At 41.3% G+C, this 21,365-nt stretch overlaps 1 protein-coding gene across 5 annotated transcripts in view; it reads right to left on the bottom strand.

The window, feature by feature from the left end:
- Window positions 1-21,365, bottom strand: part of CLASP1 (cytoplasmic linker associated protein 1) — a 279,111-nt gene that overhangs the window by 108,740 nt on the left and 149,006 nt on the right. For all 5 annotated transcript variants that reach the window (XM_088828824.1, XM_055398059.2, XM_055398061.2 and 2 more), the window contains exons 9-12: window positions 7,000-7,152; window positions 3,718-3,791; window positions 2,055-2,147; window positions 756-901 (exon numbers count right to left, since the gene is read on the bottom strand). In XM_088828824.1, coding sequence (XP_088684950.1) covers window positions 756-901; window positions 2,055-2,147; window positions 3,718-3,791; window positions 7,000-7,152 — 466 coding nt within the window. The remainder of the gene's footprint in view (window positions 1-755; window positions 902-2,054; window positions 2,148-3,717; window positions 3,792-6,999; window positions 7,153-21,365) is intronic.

The raw sequence follows: 21,365 nt of genomic DNA, 5'->3' as shown, positions 1-21,365 counted from the left end.
TATATAAACCTTTTAACATTTTAGAGCCTTTATATAATGTCATCTAAGGACAAAAACAAGTCTAAGTAAAATACAAATACTCCCCAAGCACATGCAGAGGACTTTACATACAGCCACTCACTAAGAAGAACTGCTTTTTAAAAAATAAATAAATAATTTCCCACTAATTACTCTTCAAATAGCAAAAAACAAACACTAATAAAACATGACACAGCACCCTCAGCCTCTTTTTTTCTTTTGCTCTTTTATTTTCAGCATATAACATTCAGGCTTCAATATCTAAGGTCAAAATTTTGAACAGCTGCAAAGCCCCTCTTCTATTGAATTCAATAGAAACAAACAAAAATTCTATTTATCATGCTATATTCTGCCAGCAAAATCAATGAAAAGGTTGAGAACAGAAGTTTATAAGATTTTATTTTTCCATATTATTAATAATTGTTTCAAGTTTAAAACAGAGGCTTCAGAGCTAAGTCACTAAATAAAATTTAAAATCTGTCATACAACACATTATCAACCAAAGATGTACTGATGCCACAGGTGTTAATTTTCTGCAAAAATTCCCTCTGGCAATAACATAACTGGCCAGGAAACACTGTAAAAGTACTAACAGAGTGTATATGGAATCAGTCTTGGAGACCAGGCGACAGGCATGTGGAAGAGCCCCAGTGGACATATTATTCAGTGACCCATCTCTGAAGCTCTGTGACACAGCTACTTTATTATGTGAGAACCGGGAGCGTCGTAGTCCTTACCCCAGCGTGATACAAGCCTCCCGCACTACCTGAGACCGTAGATCCTTAGCGGACAGTTTAAAGGCTCCGTCCAAAAGCCGTAAGTGCTGGAAGAAGTTATCATACTCGGCAGCACCAGCCAAGAGTAAAGATCTAATCTTTTTTAGCTAAAGGGGTAGAAAAATTAACAGACAAAACAATCCTTAGAACAGAAATACAAAATAACGAAAGCCAACAAATATTCAAGGATCAACAATAAAGTTAAATGATAGTTTTCCAAGAAGAATTAGACCAACTAAGTAGTAGCTAACATACTGAAGAAATCTAGGTATCATAAATAAGAAAAAATAATTTTTAAAAATTAGTATCCGTGATAAACACATTATAATTCCACAAAATGTATTTTTTAATTGGAACATTTTAGTGTATTTATAGATGCTCTGACACTAAGGATAACAATAACTGAAACCTCATTGTAGCCTGTACAAAAGCTCCTCCCTAAGTTCCCCTTTCCTAACACCCCATCCAACCACCATTTACTGAGTGAATCATGGAAAGTGGCTCAGTTGGTAAAGAATCTGCTTACAGTGCAGGAGACCTGGGTTTGATCCCTGGGTTGGGAATGGGGAACAGGGATCCCCTGGAGTAGGGAACGGCCCCCCACTCCAGTATTCTGGCCTGGAGAATTCCACGGACTGTATAGTCCATGGGGTTTCAAACAGTCAGACACGACTGAGCGACTTTCACTTTCACAGGAAGAAGCGTCCCCACTGTCAGCCACAGTATCCACACTGTATCTGTTATTGAAGGGCTGGAGGGCATCTGAAATAGACACAGTAGCCGTGTTCCTAACCTGCTTCCTGCTGGACAACCAGTGTATAATCACCTTCCTCAGAAAAGACATACCTTCACCAAGGGCTGTTCACTTTAATGTTCAGACAACTTGTTGTCATTAATGTACTTTTAAAAACAGAAGGGACAGAAGTGCTATGAAGAAAGGGCAACAGGGACACTCACTGTAAATCACTAAGAAGCTGCTTCCCTGGCCAAGAATCACAAAATTAAACCTTTACTAAGTTGAGAGTAGTGGCCATGCCACAGGCAGGACTTTGTTAAAAGTACAGGATGCACAAAAAGATAGAAGTAGGCATGTTTTAAAAACGGAAGTGAGGTAATCTACTAAAAAGGCAAACTGTGAATATGGTACCTTATATTTAAAATACTGACTACTTAAAATTCATTACAGCTGTACCCAAATTTCATAATATTTATAATATTTAAATATCTAATGCAAATGTAATCACAAAGTCGGCAACTTACAGCATTTACTCTTTGCTCCCAATCATGCTTGTCATCAGATAATATTTCCCTAATCTTGTTTATGGACTCCTCAAGGTCTCGGCTGGAATAAATCTGTAAGCAAAATTAATTTACAATCAATATGAGAGAATTTACAGAATAAACAAAGATCATTTCTTAATTAACTGAAGTCAAGAGCATCTGGTAAGTATAGTAAAAGAAATCATTTCATTTTTCAGAAAAGGACTTCTGAGATAACATCTAGATAGGCTTGCCACTGAATGAGTTTCCACCGTGAATGTAAACTCACCAGCTCTGATGCCCGTATATGGATAACCTCGCCTCAAATGCAGCTTTACCGTAACAGATGATTTCATGCGCAACCGAGAAAGAAGCCCACTGGGGAACGGGCGGAGATGCACAACCCACTGATTTGGCTTTTTGTAACACCACTCTACACTGGCAGACCTCAGAGACACTGCCAGGTCAGTTCTAGTGTCTTCACTGCACTGCAGGTGCAATAAAGTGAATATCACAATGAGGTGAGTCACAAAGATATTCCTAGACTGCAGTCTATTAACTGCCCTATTAAAGTATGCCCATTATCGAAAAAGGCCGCGTGCATACTTTAATTTAAAAATCCTTTATTGCTAAAATAAAACAAAAAAAAATGCTAACCATCATCTGAGTCTTCAGAGAACTGTACTCTTTTTGCTGATGGAGAGTTGAACTGTTGTGAGAATAACCAAAATGACAGAGACACGAGGTGAGCAAATGCTGACGGGGAAGGGGCACCATACACATGCTTGAGGCAAGGTGCCCATAGACGTGAAACTGCAGCATTTACAAAGCACAACACAGTGAAGGGCAATACAGCAAGGTGTGTCTATGCTTGTAACCTGAAACACTTTCACACCTATTTTCTCATTTATCCTTACATCTTACTCCAAAGACATTAGGGGGAGAAAAAAATCCACCAAGAGTAAGGCATGATAGGAAGGTCAAGGACATAAGGATGAACCTGAACCTAAAACACCTGCTATCTGCTTTGTATACACATGGCAACTAAGCAGTGGGTGACAAGGGACACACACAGATATCAAGCGCTGGAGGAATCTGAGCACCGACATCCAATGGACCACAAGCCCCGATCAACAAGAGACAATGCTGGGACACAAAGCAGTTTACAGTGAGTGACTGAGCCCCAGGTTCTGTAAGTCATCTCTGCTTCACATGTCAGGTACTTAAGGGAAGTATCACGATGGTATAAACTAAGGTTTTATGAAAGCATTTTTATACCTTTCAGACACCTAAATTCTTCAAATTTACAGACTCAAATTTACTTCTCTAAGAAAAATACCGACCTAAGCATGCTTCTTTGTTCTCTCTTGGAATGGAGTCACTTATTTTCCCCTCCTCTGTGCGACCTGACTCACGAACTCACTACTGGAGCAAGCCACTTCTCAACAGTTCTAACTGGAAGGTCATCCCGGGCCGTGACTTTCACTCTTCATTTCAGCTCTGAGAGGCCCTAACATTGCCCAGTCTGCAACCTTAGACCTCCTGTGGACGTGACAGTCAGAATTACCCTACCTAGTAAAAAACTCTGTGTGTCACATGCTTGAAAAATGAAATCGGAAGAATAAGCCCATCCTTTTTAATCAAACCAAACATCTTCACTCACCTGGACTACAGGCACATCGTCAAATGCTTTAATAAAATCCTCTTCATCAACAGCACCAGCTCCTTCTTTTGCAGCTATAAAAAAACATCAATTTTTAAAATGTAAACAGTGTGCACTGGAGGACTCATACATAAAATCAAAATTATATTTTGGAAGATTTGTAACTTTTTTAAGTCAATAAAAGTTTAGAGTTTTGTGGCACTGACAAACATTACTGACTTTCAATATTAAAATAAAGTGTAATAGTTTTACAGTATAACATATATTAACTTAAAGTCATCTAAAGATAGTACTTGCTTAAGGAGGGCCAGTTGTATAGACTTTAAAGGATTTAGGTGATTTATATTGTATTAATCTATGTGTGTGCATCCAAGTTGCTTCAGCCATGACCATCCCTTTGCGACCCTATAGATCTTAGCCCACCAGACACCTCTGTCTGTGGGATTCTCCAGGCCTGAATTCTCCAGGCGATCCAGGAGTGGGTTGCCATGCCCTCCTCCAGGGATCAAATCCACATCTCCTGCGTCTCCTGCAGTGGCAGGCAGGTTCTCTACCACTAGCACCACCTAGGAAGCCCGTATTAATATATAAGTCTTTTCAAAGATTCCTAATGAACATATAATAGAAATTTCAATTCTTCAGGGAATAAATGAAATTATATCATTGTTAGGAATCCAACATAACAAATTTGTGAAACATTCAAATAAGTTCTAAAGAATTTAACAGTTTCACCTCAACTTATCATATTAGTTTCAAAATATTTTCATTTCAAAGAAAAAAATTTCATTTCCTTAAAATCACAATAATTTGTCAATTTTTCATTTATATGCCAGTTGCAAATTGACCCCACAACTGCTATCATTTAGGAGAAAGCTTTTTCTTTCTGTTAATATGTCACTTCACATATGAAAATCAAGTGATATTTTACCAGATGTTTTTTCTTCATATTAAAGGTTTCTGAATGGCCATCTACAGTCATCCCTGTAACCGTCATTAATGATTTATACTGATTAGTCTGAGTGCTTTTCCAGAGCTTCCTACCTGACAACTTAGTTGGCATCTGGGGTCCTGATGGACCAACTAGACAGAAAAGGCTTTAAAGACAACTGGTGCTCATGGTAAATACGTGTCATCATGCTTGATGAGTATTTCTCTGCATTCACAAGTCAATTACAGACAGAAAATAGTAACACACTGAGTGGTTCTCTGTCTGCTTTAAGTTAGGCCTGGATCCCACCAAGCCAACAAGCACTCAGCACCTTTGTGTGTGAAGCAGAGCACCGCATGTCAAAGAGGGCTTGGGGCCATACACAGGCCTGGGCCCATGGAGTCTGATGAGAAGTCAACAGGGAATTTCACAACTATGGTGTTAAACAAAATGGAAAAAGATGGGATCAGGCCTGAGGGAAAGACAGGGTTGGTATCTCTGTACAATCTACACAGGTGGGATCTTTGGAAGGGGAACCGGTGAGGAATGGGAACAAAAAGACATGGTCTGATCACACAGAAATTTTCTAAGCTTAGTTTGTAGAATAGATACTACTCAAAAACAGATCAAGAAAGCGGATTAGAAAGACTGTTCAGTCATTAAAAAAAAAAAAGAACTGATACACGCTACAGCAGAGATGAACTCCAAAAACATTATGCCAAGAGACAACATATTGGATGGCTCCATTTCTCTGAAATTCCTAGAATAGCTGAAAGCATAAAGAACACAGACCGGAGGGATCGCCAGAGCTGGGGAAGGAAGAAATGGGGAGAACTTTAATGGGGTCTTTTTTTGAAAGACTTTTAATGGGGTCTAGTTTCAAAACTGTGTTGAAACTAGATAGAGGTTGTGGTTGCCCAACATTATGAATATAATAAATGTTAATGAATTGTTACCTTTAAAATGGTTGATTTTATGTTGTGTGAATTTAAGCTCTTCAACAACAACAACAAAAAAATGTATATATTTTTAAATGAACCAAAAAGTTTAGACGCTGTGACCTAATGTAGAACTTAATGCTCCTGTAATGCATTTTTGCTTCTGTACTTTGCTTGCTGCTCGTAAAACCAAAGTTACTCCATTTTAAGATAAGGTTGTTTTTAAGTAAAGATTCCTAAAATTGTTTTTGAAAAAAAAAAAAAACTAAAATAAATTAATTAATTAAAAATAAATAAATAAATGAACCAAAAAATAAAAGATGACCAAGGGGCACAGGATGGCAAGGGGTGGGGTGCAGGGGGGGCTCAAGAGGAAAGGGATATAGGTATAGTTATGACTGATTCACATTTTTGCGTGGCAGAAGTCAACATAACATTATAAAGTAATTATCCTCCAGTTAATAATAAATTATTATTATCCACCAGTTAAGATAAATTTGAAAAAAATACATTTCAAAAAAAACATAAAAAGATTAGGAAAAACTAAGAACAGCAGCTCCCTCAACACAGAGATGGTAGGGCAGAGGTTGTGGGGGCACCAAGCTGACAAGCTGAGACATCAACATCCAAGGCCTGTTCAGACAACAAGAAAGACCAGCCCAATGAGGCAACATTCTGATGTTGGTCCTCACTCTAGTTTTAACTGATTAGTTCATTCAGCCAAGCTCAAAAACCCAATGCTAACCACAAGCATGGTTCGAAAGTAAAAAGTAAGTAATTTTCACTACACTGCAAATCAACTATACTTTAATGCAAAAATTTTTTAAAGTAGGTAATTTGTGTATAAATTTAAATGTGATAGCAAAATGAAAGCTATATATAACAAGGACCCAAAACAGTCTAAATTAGGGGATGGAAGAGGAGGATAAAGAGATTTATCCTTATAAATTTATTTTCAAAGCCTCAGGGAGCTAGCTAATCTTGACCATTCACTGATTTGGTACAAGGTCTCACAAGGAACAATCTTACTTGCAGGAACAAAATACATTTTAAAGACATTCTAACTTCTAGACAATCTCAGTCCTGAGACACAGAAATTGGCTGATACCATTCAAGTATCATCAGGCATGGCAGGAGCCCAAGGCCATTAGGACACCGGAGCTCTGCTCCATGGTGGATTCACACACCCAAAGATTCTGCCTCAGCAAACATGCAACACAGCAGCTCAGACATACATTCTACCAGCTTATCAGCATCCATAAATGAGAACCAATTTACTTAAAGAAGACAAAGTGGACTCATACTGCCCACAGAATTACTGCGCCTCTAAAGGACACCGAAGGAGAGCAGCCTGCACATCTGCTTTAAGCACCTACACAGCGGACCAAGCAACACTGTGCTTGGGCTTGGCCCTACCTGAAGACTTGGATCCAAGAGAGGAGGAGCCGAGCCTACGGGTGGTCCCCATTCCAACGTTTCTCCGTGAGCTTGCTGGAGCTTTGGACGACGTAGAGCTGGCAGAAGAAGGTCTATTACCATCCACAGAATCTTCATCATCAAAATTTTTATCTGAAGAGTAAGCATAGAAATTTTTTCTTTTTTTTAATTTTTAAGTACTTTTTCATCTCAACTAAAAACAGCAACTAGTTTTAATTAGAGATTAATGGTTTGCCTTCTCTTCTGGAATCTCAGATGCCCATCCAGGGTCTAGGAAAGCCTTAGAGGAGTCAAGAATGCAGCTATGAACACCCTGTTTATTTTCACACATCAGGAATACTTTCCACTCCAATTTCAGAAAATAGAAAAATCATAAAGAAGAAAGTAACTTCTCATGAAACTATCATGTAGGAACAGTTACTTTAACAATCTGGTATATTTCTGGCCATTCTTTCATGTACTTTTTATTTTTTCTTTTTGTTTGTTTTTCAATTTTTACTTAATAAATGGTACAAAGCACAATGCCAAAAACATTAACAGTTAAAATTTCACCAAATGAAAAAATACTATAGAATACACAGTTGTAAAAAGCTACATTAAGTTATTTTACAACTGCCTCAAGCTGCAAAAAGAAAAAAACACAATACCATACCTAAGTTATCCCTCTCTCAAAGTAATGCCATTTATGTTATAAACCATGAGCACCCCATCAAAAGACGGGAACTGCTTTTGTTAATTCATATACATATATATATATATGTGACTGTATCACTTTGCTATACACCTGAAACAAACACAACACTGTAAATAAAATATAGTACAATATAAAATAAAAATAGGTAACAGACCTCTGGGGCTTTACACCGAGTTAGAGTTCCTATCAGAGGGATAACAGCACCACAGCCGTACTGAATCCGCATGAGAGAGGCACACGAATGACTGGATTACAAGAGTTACAGGAATGAGAGTTGCTCACTTCCCAGAAACTACAGCTCACAGAAATCCAACAAAGGCACGAGATACAGACCATTTACCTATGAATGTGCAAAACTCAAGAAAGTCCACATTATTCCTACAACATGTTGAAAGTACTTCAGAATTCACACAATACTAATTTTCTTATGGTTCTGGTTAAATTACATATACCAGTTTATAACAAATGGTAAAATCTGTAACTCTGTTCAAAGTTTTAAAAGATTACTTAAGAATAGTTTCTTGTATTTCGATGCCACCTTTATAGTTCTGGTTTCTCATTTCTTTTTTATTTTTATTTAATAAATGGTACAAAGGACAATGCCATAAACATTAACAGTTAAAATTTCACCAAATGAAAAAAATACTATAGAATACACAGTTGCAAAAAGCTACATTATTTTACAACTGTCTCAAGCTGCAAAAAGAAAAAAAACCCAATGCCATACCGAAGTTATCCCTCTCTCAAAATAATGCCATTTATATTATAAACCACGAGCTCCCCATCAAAAGACGGGAACTGCTTTTGTTAATTCATATATATATATATATATATATGTATATATATGTATATATATGACTGTATCACTTTGCTATACACCTGAAACAAACACAACACTGTAAATAAAATATAGTACAATATAAATAAAAATAAGTGACAGATCTTTGGGGCTTTACACTGAGTTAGATTTCCTATCAGAGGGATAACAGCACCACAGCCGCACTGGATCTTCATGAAGGAGGCACACGAATGACTGGATTACCAGAGTTACAGGAATGAGAGCTGCTCACTTCCCAGAAACCACAGCTCACAGAAAACCAACAAAGGCACGAGATACAGACCATTCACTTATGAATGTGTAAAACTCAACAAAGTCCACATCACTCCTACAACATGTAGAAAGTGCCTCAGAATTCACACAATGCCAACTTTCTCATGGTTCTGGTTAAATTACATATACCAGTTTATAACAAATGGCAAAATCTGTAACTCTGTTCAAAGTTTTAAAAGATTACTTAAGAATAGTTTCTTGTATTTCTATGCCACCTTTATAGTTCTGGTTTCTCATTTCTTAATTAGTAAATTCAGCGTGCAGGTTCTATCCCAGGCTAATTTATACACTTCCGGAAGAAACAGCCTCTTAAATCCACAGAGTGTTGAGGTGGGGAGCCCCCAACCACGTCAGATTCGTTTCACATATGATAATATACATGTTTCAATCCATTCTCCCAAATTATCCCACCCTCGCCCTCTCCCACAGAGTCCAAAAGACTGCTCCACACATCCGAGTCTCTGCTGTTGTCTCGTATACAGGGTTATCGTTATCCTCTTGCTACATTCCATATATATGTGTTAATGTACTGTATTGGTGTTTTTGTTTCTGGCTTACTTCACTCTGTATAATAGGCTCCAGTTTCGTCTACCTCATTAGAACTAATTCAAATGTATTCTTTTTAATTGCTGAGTAGTACTCCATTGTGTAAATGTACCACAGCTTTCTTATCCATTCGTCTGCGGATGGACATCTAGGTTGCTTCCATGTCCTGGCTATTATAAACAGTGCTGCGATGAACATTGGGGTACATGTGTCTCTTTCAATTCTGGTTTCCTCGGTGTGCATACCCAGGAGTGTGATTGCTGGGTCGTATGGCAGTTCTATTTCCAGTTTTTTTAAGGAATCTCCACACTGTTCTCCATAGTGGCTGTACTAGTTTGCAATCCCACCAACAGTGTAAGAGGGTTCCCTTTTCTCCACACCCTCTCCAGCATTTATTGCTTGTAGACTTTTGGATAGCAGCCATTCTGACTGGCGTGAAATGGTACCTCATTGTGGTTTTAATTTGCATTTCTCTAATTATGAGTGATGTTGAGCATCTTTTCATGTGTTTGTTAGCCATCTGTATGTCTTCTTTGGAGAAATGTCTGTCTAGCTCTTTAGCCCATTTTTTGATTGGGTCGTTTATTTTTCTGGAATTGAGCTGCAGGAGTTGCTTGTATATTTTTGAGATTAATCCTTTATCAGTTGCTTCATTTGCTACTATTTTCTCCCATTCTGAAGGCTGTCTTTTCACCTTGCTTATAGTTTCCTTTGCTGTGCAGAAGCTTTTAATTTTAATTAGGTCCCATTTGTTTATTTTTGCTTTTATTTCCAATATTCTGGGAGGTGGGTCATGGAGGATCCTGCTGTGATTTATGTCGGAGAGTGTTTTGCCTATGTTTTCCTCTAGGAATTTTATAGTTTCTGGTCTTACATTTAGATCTTTAATCCATTTTGAGTTTATTTTTGTGTATGGTGTTAGGGAGTGTTCTAGTTTCATTCTTTTACAAGTGGTTGACCAGTTTTCCCAGTACCACTTGTTAAAGAGATTGTCTTTTCTCCATTGAATATTCTTGCCTCCCTTGTCAAAGATAAGGTGTCCATAGGTGCATGGATTTATCTCTGGGCTTTCTATTTTGTTCCATTGATCTATATTTCTGTCTTTATGCCAATACCATACTGTCTTGATGACTGTGGCTTTGTAGTAGAGCCTGAAGTCCGGCAGGTTGATTCCCCCAGTTCCATTTTTGTTCCTCAAGATTGCTTTGGCTATTCAAGGTTTTTTGTATTTCCATACAAATTGTGAAATTATTTTTCTAGCTCTGTGAAAAACACTGTTGGTAGCTTGATAGGGATTGCATTGAACTTATAAATTACTTTAGGTAATACATTCATTTTCACAATATTTATTCTTCCAATCCATGAACATGGTATGTTTCTCCATCCATGTCACTCCAGAGAGTGTCCTCTCTGATTTCTTTCAGCAATTTCATTTCTTAATTAGTAAATTCAGCGTGCAGGTTCTATCCCAGGCTAATTTATACACTTCTGGAAGGAACGGCCTCTTAAATCCACAGAGTGTTGAGGTGGGGAACCCCCACCTCATGTACTTTTTAATAGTTAATGTAAGATTATATTCCATTTTAGAAAATTATTATTTAAAATGTACATTTTACCACATGATGAAATATAAATGCCATTTTAATGGTTCCATGGTACTTTGCAATTGGAAAATGCTACAAATAAAAAACATTTTCATTGCTAAGACAGTTAGGGATATTCTAATATCTTATGCTTAGAAATAATACTGCAACAGACACCTTTCTACCTGCAGTTTTGTTTGAACATCTAATAACTTTAAGAAAAATAATTCCTAGAAGCAATATTACTGAGTCAGAATATAAAAGCTTTTGATGTATACTACCCAACTTATCTTCAGAAAGTTAATATAAATACATACTTTTCCTGAAAATTCAGAGTTTCTTGCCACATTCTTAACAACACTGAAAATACGACCATTTTAAAATTTCAACCAAAATTTGATAGGCTTCTCCCCCAAAAAACAACCTCTTCTTCAATGTTGCATTTTAGTGAAATTAAGTTTTTTTTTATTTCATAAATTCATTAACTTCTAAATTTCCTAGATAGCAGTAGTGGTGGTTTAGTCTCTAAGTCATGTCTGACTCCTGCAACCCCGTGGACTACAGCCCACCAGGCTCCTCTGTCCATGGGATTCTCCAGGCAAGAATACTGGACTGGGTTGCCATTTCCTTCTCCAGGGGATCTTCCCAAACCAGGAATCAAACCTGGGTCTTCTGCACTGCAGGCAGATTCTTTACTGACTGAGCTATCAGGGAACTCCTTAGGCAGCAGTAGAGCCCATCAATATCCCTCAAGTTGCCATCTAAGAAACCATCTTTGAGCATACTGATGAATAGCACTTTGATGACAAAAAAACTACAGCTATCACAGTGCACTATACAGAGCACCAGGGGCTTATGCAGCACGTGTCTGTCAGTCAGGAGGATAAAGAAAGAACTGAGGAGTTACTAAAAACAAACAAAAAGAGAAAGTTAACATCCATAGCTGGCAATATTCATGATTTCTGAAAAAGGGCTTAGATCTTTACCAGTAAGTCTAAAGTAAGTAACTGTTGACCAAATCTGTTTTTCTTGATCTAGTTGCTTCTCAGCTGAACTATCCACAGCCAAGTCTTATGTCTACCCAAGACCCTAATGTTCCTTACAGCTCACCAACAATCCACTTCAAATCATAGGGCTCCTTTTATTCAACAGTAAGGGAGGAACCAGGCTTCTCAGGTGGCTCAGTGGTAAAGAATCTGCCTGCCAAGCAGGAGATGCGAGTTCAATCCCTAGGTTGGGAAGATCCCCTAGAGAAGGAAATGGCAACCTACTCCAACATTCTTGCTTAGGAAATCCCATGGACAGAGGAGCCTGGTGGGCTACAGTCCCTGGGGTCTAAATGAGTTGGACTCAACTTAGCGACTAATCAACAAAACAACAACAAAGGAGGAATCACGTCCTCACAAATGCAGAATCCTGTGCAGACTAGCTTCCCTCCACATGCCTTTACACTTCTGATCACCTGGCAAGCTGTGCTGTTTCACAGATGGCTCCTTCAATCTATGCATCAATATCTTACTGATTCAGATGTTCAGTGGTCTATTAGCACAGACTTCCCATATGGACTCAAAAGTAATAATCAAACTGCAGAGCACACTAGTAAGGCCCCTCCAAGAGTAAAAAGTGAAAAAAAAAAGTGAAGTCGCTCAGTTGTGTCCAACTCTTTGTGACCCCACAGGCTGTAGCCTACTAGGCTCCTCCAGGCAAGAGGACTGGAGTAGGTTGCCATTTCCTTCTCCAGGGGATCTTCCCAACCCAGGGATCAATCCCAGGTCTCCCACACTACAGATAGACGCTTTACCGTCTGAGCCACCAGGGAAGCCTGGATCCAAGAGTAAAACCTGGTCTTAAAATACAGAAGGAGGTCACCCACTGAGCACTGAGAGCAGAAGCAGCCTGTCTGTCCCCGGGGAGCCCCAAGAGCACACGGGCCACCAGCATTACTCAGCTGCTGTGGAACTGTGGTCATCACTCCTCCGAGATCAGTGACAGCCCCAGGCTGTGGGGAAGGTAAATAATGAGGGACATGACCACAGTTATGCTTCACTCAGAAACACATATAATTTGCCTTTAGTTCTCTTTCTAACACAGGTAGGCATGCTGTGTAGAACTGCATTCAGTTACTGAGAATTACTTTCATGGGTCAATTTCACTGAATCCCTGGGGCTTCCACCTGCAACAATGATGGTTTAGCAAAGACCTAACCTCTTCCTAGAACCCACACAGAATATATAAAACAACTACTTTCAGAAAACAACAGGCAGTACAGAACTGTGACGTCTCAGAAAAGGGAAACCAACAAGGTGAGCTCTTCAATCACTCCAACTTTTTGCCTGGAGAACATTTCCAGGCCACCCCTTATGTGGAAGAGGAACCCAAAATGAACAAGGGAGTCTAGCGAAGTGGAAAAAGTGAAGATCAGACTTCAGGGAGGCTTATGTGGCTGGAAGTTGCAGGGTGGAGTGCTGAAAAAGAGGAAGTCCCATAGAAAGAGAGTTCTAGAAATGTCCTAAGTTCTGGATCACACATTTGTGAGTGAAATTCCCTAAGGGAGGGCACAAAATGACCAGGAAACTGTAATTTGAACAACTCGCAAAGTTTACACAAAGGGGAAGATTTTCGAGCACCGGAGCTGGGGTGTTTTCAGCAACTCACTGAATGCATTCAGTAGAGATCCCAGAGAGAGTAGGCCTTAGTAGGGGGTTGAACTATTACACCAAATTGTCCTCTCAGAGCTAAAGAACAGGCCTTAAAGATATTAGATTTGCAAGTGACTTAACTGCCTTGCCAAACATTCTTTAAACACAACAAACCATGGATCCTCAATAATGTAGCAGTCACAGTACATAACATTTAATCAAAATTTCCTCAACAGTTAAGAAGCAGAGAAATGTGGCCCATAATCAGGAGGGCAAACCATCAGAAAATAGTGACCCACTAAGAAACGACAGAGACAACGGAACTCTCAAATATGAACATGAAACTTGCTATATCCATGTTCAAGAATTCAAGGAACTCACAGGTGTAATGAAAGGAAGCTAGTTCAAAGAATCAAATGGAACTTCTAGAAATTAAGAATATACAGTAGCTGAAATGAAAATATTATTGAAATGGGATTCAAAGCACTTAGATACTGCAAAACAAGGGGGAAAAGGAGAGAATTTACACACACACAGCAATAAAAATTTAATCAAAATTAAACATAGATACCAAAAGGGGGGGTGGAGAAATAAGAGGAATAGTCTCAGAAACCTGCAGGATGATACTGTCACTAAAGGCAAGCGTCTGTGTGTCACACACAGTGAGGCCAAATACCAAAACGTCAGAGTGTGGAGCAGAGAAGTGTTAACAGTGGCCTCCCCAGACCAAACCGGAGGCAAGGTGGGCCCTTCCCTCCTCCCTTCCTGGTGCAGGGACCACTCCATCGCCACACCTCTCTGTGCCTAGCCCACCAGACCAGCCTGTGTCTGCCACCCACCCACTGCACAAGCAGGCAGGCAGGAGTTCCGCTCTGGGGACACCAGCTTCTGGCCACCTCATTGGTAATGAGCTGACCAGTGAAGCCAGTGGCAGGCTGAGCCCACGGCACCCGCCAACTCAGTCAGCAATCCCAGTAATGGTCATGTCAACCACCTCTGCTTGACCACCAAGGTCAAGGTCTTCACACCTAGCTCCACCATGTACCTGAGGATGACGTTGCATTGCTAGAGCAGCCTGGTATTTCTTCAGACCCGGCTTCGCTCAGGAGTCGCACCTTTCTTCTCAGGATGAAACAGCAGCGAGGCAGGCACAAGCTGTAGCTGCCCTGCTCAGCCACTGATCAGCACCACAGTGGGTTCCTCTCCCTCCCCTCTTGTATATAAATTTGGACAGAGGGAAGATGGTTTTCAAGATGCTTAAGTCTGCCATCTTCTAAGTCTGCTAGCTTCCCGATTAAAGTCATTATTCCTTGTTCCAAACAACTTATCTCCCAATTTACTGGCCTGTCATGTGGCGAGCAGAATGAGCTTGGGCTCTGTAACAAAAAGGTTTACTGCGGGGCCCTACAAGGAGATGGGTGGCTCATGCCTTAAAAACCTCAGACTCTCTAAAAGGTTTCAGCAAAATCTTTTCTCAGGGAGGTAAGGCAGGGGCGTGGTTAGTTGTTTGCTAACTCCTTGGTTTCAGATCTTTTGTTCTTAAAGTCAGGTCAAGGTCAGGTAATGATATTCCTGTAAACCTCTACCAAACGAATGTTATTCTCTCTTCTGACAAGAAAGAGTGAGGTCCCAAGGCACAACTTTCACCAGGTCCAGGTCCTGCTAAGAGGAGGAAGAACTTAGCTGACAGCTCCCTCAGGGCCAGGTCCTCGGATCCCATCCAGCTGTCATCACTGAGGGAGCAAGGCTCCCAGGACCCAACTGGCCCTCAGGCTCCTCAGGCTGCCCAGACAGCGGGGTACACGTCCTACAGACTGCATCCTATGCAGAAGGCCGGTGCCATCAGGTCACAGGGTTGGGGATGGGGAGAGGTTCACAGCCACCTCAAGGCCTGGGCCCAGCCAGTGGGCAGCCATGGCCAGGGCTCTGGAGCCCTGCAGGACACAGCCCCCAGCCTGTTCCCTGGGCCCCTCCAACTGAACCACAGGGATGAGGCTGAGTGAGTGAGAGGGCCCTGGGGAGAAGGCCAGGATCCACCTCTTACCTCACTCTCCGCCTGAAGACCACCACCCCTCCCATCATTAGTTGAATGGGCCACTTAAGGTCATTCATGGACAGCTGCTCGCTGGGGAGAGAGGCGCACTGTGGCACTGACCAATGGCTGAGCAGGACTCCACTAACGGTTCAGCAGTAACCAGCGCCTGGTAACAGGGTGCGCAGCACACGCCAGGGACACCTGTGAAGGACTGAGCATGGCTGTGCTCTCACCATATCCAGCAGTCTGACACAGTGAAACTGCACTGGCAGCAGAAGCCAGAGGGAAAAATACACATTCTATACAGAGGGACAAAACGACAACAGGCTTCATCAGAAGTCCCGTATGTCAGAAGACAACAGAATAGCATCTTGAAAATGGCAAAAGAAAGGTATTAACCTAGCTACATCCAGCAAAAATACTTTTTAAGAATAGAGACTGAACGAAAGCAGAACTCATTGCCAGCAGACTCACTCCAGGAAACGCTGAAGCCCTCCAGGCAAAAGGAAAATGGTATGAAATGGAAACTTGGAATTACACTAAGAAATGAAGGGCACCGGTGAGAGCAAATGTGCAGGTAATGTAAGGCTTTCCTCTTATCCCTGAATTACTGCAAAAGATAACTGTTTAAAGCAAAGATTAAAACACTCAGCATTTGGTTTCTATCCTTCTTATATTCTCATGTTACAGGCAGACTATCCCATGGCCAAGAAAGCATCCATGTTGGCATGTGGACACGGGGTTGGGGTGGGGCATGAGGACATATGTTGCTGCAGGGGGTGCCACACAGAAAACGGGGCAAGTGCGAAGGGAATGGAAGCAGTTCAGGGTCTGTCCTCAAACAGCTTGCCGTTTTAACAGCTCATCACAAATTGTTCACACTCATTGCAGATGTTACACTGCACATGCTGCACTTGGCAGCTGCTTCATCACCAGTGCCCACATTGAAAGGGCTCACAAGGAAGGCAAGGGGGACAGGCAGCCAGTGGAGGGGTTTTAGAAACTGAACTCAATTAGTTTCAACTTAGCCTCTTTACTTCTCCTACGAAAACAAATCTGATGGACTGACTTACCTAAATTTCTAACCAGGTCAGAAGTAAATAAACATAAAAATAGAAGAGGGATCAGAACGCAGGAGTTAAGCACAGTGATGGGAATGAGAAGTGATGGTTGAAAGCCCAATAGATAAACAGACACAATAAAAAGCAAACACGCATAAAGAAAAATCCTTGAACCCACAATGCCTAGAACACCAGTGCCAGCGCAGGGGTCAAGTCGCACGTCACAAGGCCACAAGCTAACAGCACGATACCAAATGCTCATCACCACGACACTGTGATAGCAAGATTACATGGCTGTTTGTGACCCGGGCACCAACAAAGAAAGTGATTCACGTTTTCTATCTGAGTCAGAAATTCAGGGGAACAAGGAAAAGGGAATATTCATTTACGAGATTAACAGCTGGACACACTGCTTTAAGTTTAGAGATACTTCGCCCAAAAAGGTGTTTGGAGGACAAAAGTCAATTGAACCTATTATTTGAAAGCTAGTACAAGACTGCCGGGAGAAATATCAATAACCTCAGATATGCAGATGACACCACCCTTATGGCAGAAAGTGAAGAGGAACTCAAAAGCCTCTTGATGAAAGTAAAAGAGGAGAGTGAAAAAGTTGGCTTGAAGCTAAACATTCAGAAAACTAACATCATGGCATCTGGTCCCATCACTTCATGGCAAATAGATGGGGAAATAGTGGAAACAGTGTCAGACTTTATTTTTGGGGGCTCCAAAATCACTGTGGATGCTAACTGCATACATGAAATTAAAAGATGCTTACCCTAGTGGCTCAGAGGTTAACGCATCTGACTCCAAGGCAGGAGACCCGGGTTCGATCCCTGGGTTGGGAAGATCCCCTGGAGAAGGAAGTGGTAACCCACTCCAGTATTCTTGCCTGAAGAATCCCATGGATGGAGAAGCCTGGTAGGCTACAGTCCATGGGGTCGCAAAGAGTCGGACACGACTGAGCGACTGAACAGAACAGAACAGAACTCCTTGGAAGGAAATCTATGACCAACCTAGAGAGCATATTAAAAAGCAGAGACATTGCTTTGCCAACCAAGGTCCGTCTAGTCAAGGCTATGGTTTTTCCCGTGGTCATGTATGGATGTGAGAGTTGGACTGTGAAGAAAGCTGATCGCTGAAGAATTGATGCTTTTGAACTATGGTGTTGGAGAAGACTCTTGAGAGTCCCTTGGACTGCAAGGAGATCCAACCAGTCCATTCTAAAGGAGATCAATCCTGGGTGTTCATTGGAAGGACTGATGCTAAAGCTGAAACTCCAATACTTTGGCCACCTCATGCAAAGAGTTGACTCACTGAAAAAAACTCTGATGCTGGGAGGGATTGGGGGCAGGAGGAGACAGGGACGACAGAGAATGAGATGGCTGGATGGCATCACCGACTCGATGGAGGTGAGTTTGAGTGAACTCTGGGAGTTGGTGATGGACAGGGAGGCCTGGCGTGCTGTGATTCATGGGGTCGCAAAGAGTCGGACACGACTGAGCGACTGAACTGACTGAACTGACACCATCTAAAAATAAGTATGCCCTATGGTTCCCAGCTTCTGGGACACCCAGAAATTAAAATCAAATTCAGAAGGGGGTTAGGCCCTACAAAAAGTATCCATCCAGTTTCAGTTAACTGGGGTTAAATTTCTCTGATATAGAAGGTGCCGTTCCTGACCTGGACAAATAAGCTGTGTTGGCTGCTGTACTGTGCAGAGGGCGTCCACGATGGATCCAGTCCAGGATGAGGGGTCTCATGGTCTAAAATATTTCAGTATCTTTCAACTAAATCAATCTATACCGAACTCTACAAGTCACTGAAATTCCCATTTTCTTTAGGCTTTTCAGCTAAGCAGACATTTGTTAGAATAGAGGCTCTTTTTCTAGAGCTTTAACTAAGGCAAAACATGTGTGAGAATGAGTATTTTTAGCTTTGCAAGCTTGTGCTATTACATCAATTTAAAATTTTTCACACATCAAGACAACATCTGTTACATAGAAAATGTTCTCAAAGAAGGATCAGTTCTCTCTGAACCCAAAGAAATAATTAATTCTATCTCCAGACACCACTGCAAGGCTGTCATTCTGAGGGTCACTTCTCTCTCGTGACAGCTTAGGATAAGCTCTTAGATAAGCTTATTGGCACCTTCAGTTCCTCTAATGTTTTAAAAATCACCCGAGTTCCACTCCCCCTTTTACAGAATTGGGACCAGACATTTAAAAATTACACATGAAATTTCTACAGTGTGACAGTGTACTTTTCATCCAACTCTCAATCACTCCTGGTAACCCAATTAGCAGGCATGGAGACATGAAAACAGCAGTAGAAAAGCATGCCCCAAAGAACTGTAGATACAAAGGAGACTTTAAAACACAGGAGAGACAGGATCTTTTGAAAAAATTTAAAGTCCAGAGTAGTACAGTCATTTGTGGACTTAGCAGCAAAGTAGCGTAATTCTCAAAACTGAGTAAGTTGGTGTACTTGCACTGAAGTCCTGAACAGTGGTCCAGATGATGGACAGATGCTGGCGATCAGCCACAAGCACAGGCAGGGCAGAAGCAGCCTCTTCACCAGCCTCCCAACTCAGACCTGAACCCCTGGAAGGCCCAGCAGAGCCCCAGCAGCCTCAGGACTGAACTGTAATCAGGCTGGATTGGGACAATACAAAGCAACAAGCCACACACAGACTCTTTGGGTCAAAAGTCATCAAAGACCATTACACCCCACTGTGACTACAGTTTCAGGTACCAAAGAGGCAGAAAAACATACCGGTCTAAAGACTGACTTTGAGTTAGGTGTACAGAACTTGGAATTACAAGTTTTGACTCATACTGTCCACTTAGAAATGTATTACACACACCTGTGAGGACAAACAAAATGTCACAGAAACTAAGAGACAGTTGTTCTCCATTATCCATCTGCCAGGGAGGCCGGAACCTAAACCACCAAGCTGTTCCTCTCTTCACTCCTGAGGCAGACTCTGACCCACAGAAAGCCAATGGGAAGAAAATGCCTCATTTCTACACAAAGACAACCAACTCTGTCTCCCTACAAGAGGGTCACCCTGTGGAAGCTGATGTTGCTAACAGGCTCTCAGTTTCACCCACTCTCTGTTACTGAAATTCTCCTCCAAGGGAATGAGAAATGCGGCAGCCTAGTAACTGGAGTATAATTAGTACTCCCAAGAGGGGGCTGCACGGAACCACGATAACAAGCTCAAAGGCAGGCTGCTTTTCGTAAATCCCCAAGTTTCTTGTCTTGATCTGTCACAGCTCTAAGTCACTGCTGACGGCCCCATATGCCAAGCACACGCCTGTGTAATTGTGAATACACCATTCTCTGTGATCGTGCCCGACTCTGTCCTGCCCTGGGCTGCACAGCCATGCATGTGCCTTTACTCCATCTCACCCTGTAATGATCTGTGTGCAGATTTGTTCTGTCTCTGTCCCTGGGGCAGAGACCAGCTGGTACTTCTCTGGTATTCCTAACACCCACAAGGGAGCCTGGGACAACAGACAGTAGGGCAATCAAATACTTAACTCTGGCAGTCCACAGAAAGAAGTCAAAACTTCTGAAGGAATGCAAACCATCCTTCATGTATCTTTTTCAGCTTTCATGACTTCTAAAAATGCATAAGGCTTCATTAGATAATAAAGTCAAACAAAGTCATAAAAATGCCTGAGGAAGAGAGTAAGGTAAATACAAACCCAAAAAGTCAAAGTGTAAGTCGCTCAGTTGTGCCCGGCTCTTTGTGACCCCCATGGATTGCAGCCCACCAGGCTCCTTGGTCCATGGGAATTTTCAGGCAAGGCTACTGCAGTAGTTTGCCATTTCCTTCTCCAGGGGTTCTTCTTGACCCAGGGATCGAACCCGGGTCTCTTGCACTGCAGGTAGGTTCTTTTCCTACTGGGCTACCAGGGAAGCCCCCTAAAGACAACCCTAAATGTTTTTTAAGCTTCCTGATTTCCCACCAGTCAGAAATATCTTTATTCTTTTTTTCTGATAAAGCATAAACCTATTTAAAAATTAAAGTCAAAGTATAACCCCCAAAATAAGACTATTCACAATGATATATGAGATATATACATGCATTTCTAGACTTCAGTGTATATACAAACCTATCAATATATACACATGTGCACAAAAACCATTCTGCGCACTACCAATATTTAGCATTTTTCTGTATCAGTCTAATCCATTTTAAAGATTATTATCACACTGCTCACATCTATAACATTTGATCTATCACTTATAGAGAGCTCGATTATTTCAAATCGAGCACTCTGCAGTCATGTGTTTAAAGTGACAACAGTGAACGCATACTTATGTCTATACATAACTGTGTGCCGGGCCCTATGTTTGGGGCCCTCATCGAATCCTCCTGGCAACCCCAAGAGAGAAGCACCATCATGACTCCACATTAAAGATGGAAAATCTTAACACATCCAGACAGAAGTGCCTAAAGTCACTCAACTAATAAATAAGAGGGGTGAAGGAAGAGTTCAGGTCTATGTCTGTCTGACTCAAGATCCTAGGATCAGAGTTGTGATGATCAGTCAGTTCATTTCAGTTCAGTCGCTCAGTCGACTCTCCGCGACCCCATGAATCACAGCACACCAGGCCTCCCTGAGCATCACCAACTCCCGGAGTTCACTCAAACTCATGTCCATAGA

Source organism: Moschus berezovskii, chromosome 2 (assembly GCF_049115385.1).
Source record: "Moschus berezovskii isolate FMDL1 chromosome 2, NW_MosBer_1.0, whole genome shotgun sequence".
Lineage (NCBI taxonomy): Eukaryota > Metazoa > Chordata > Mammalia > Artiodactyla > Moschidae > Moschus > Moschus berezovskii.
This window is presented reverse-complemented; position numbering and strand designations above follow the sequence as displayed.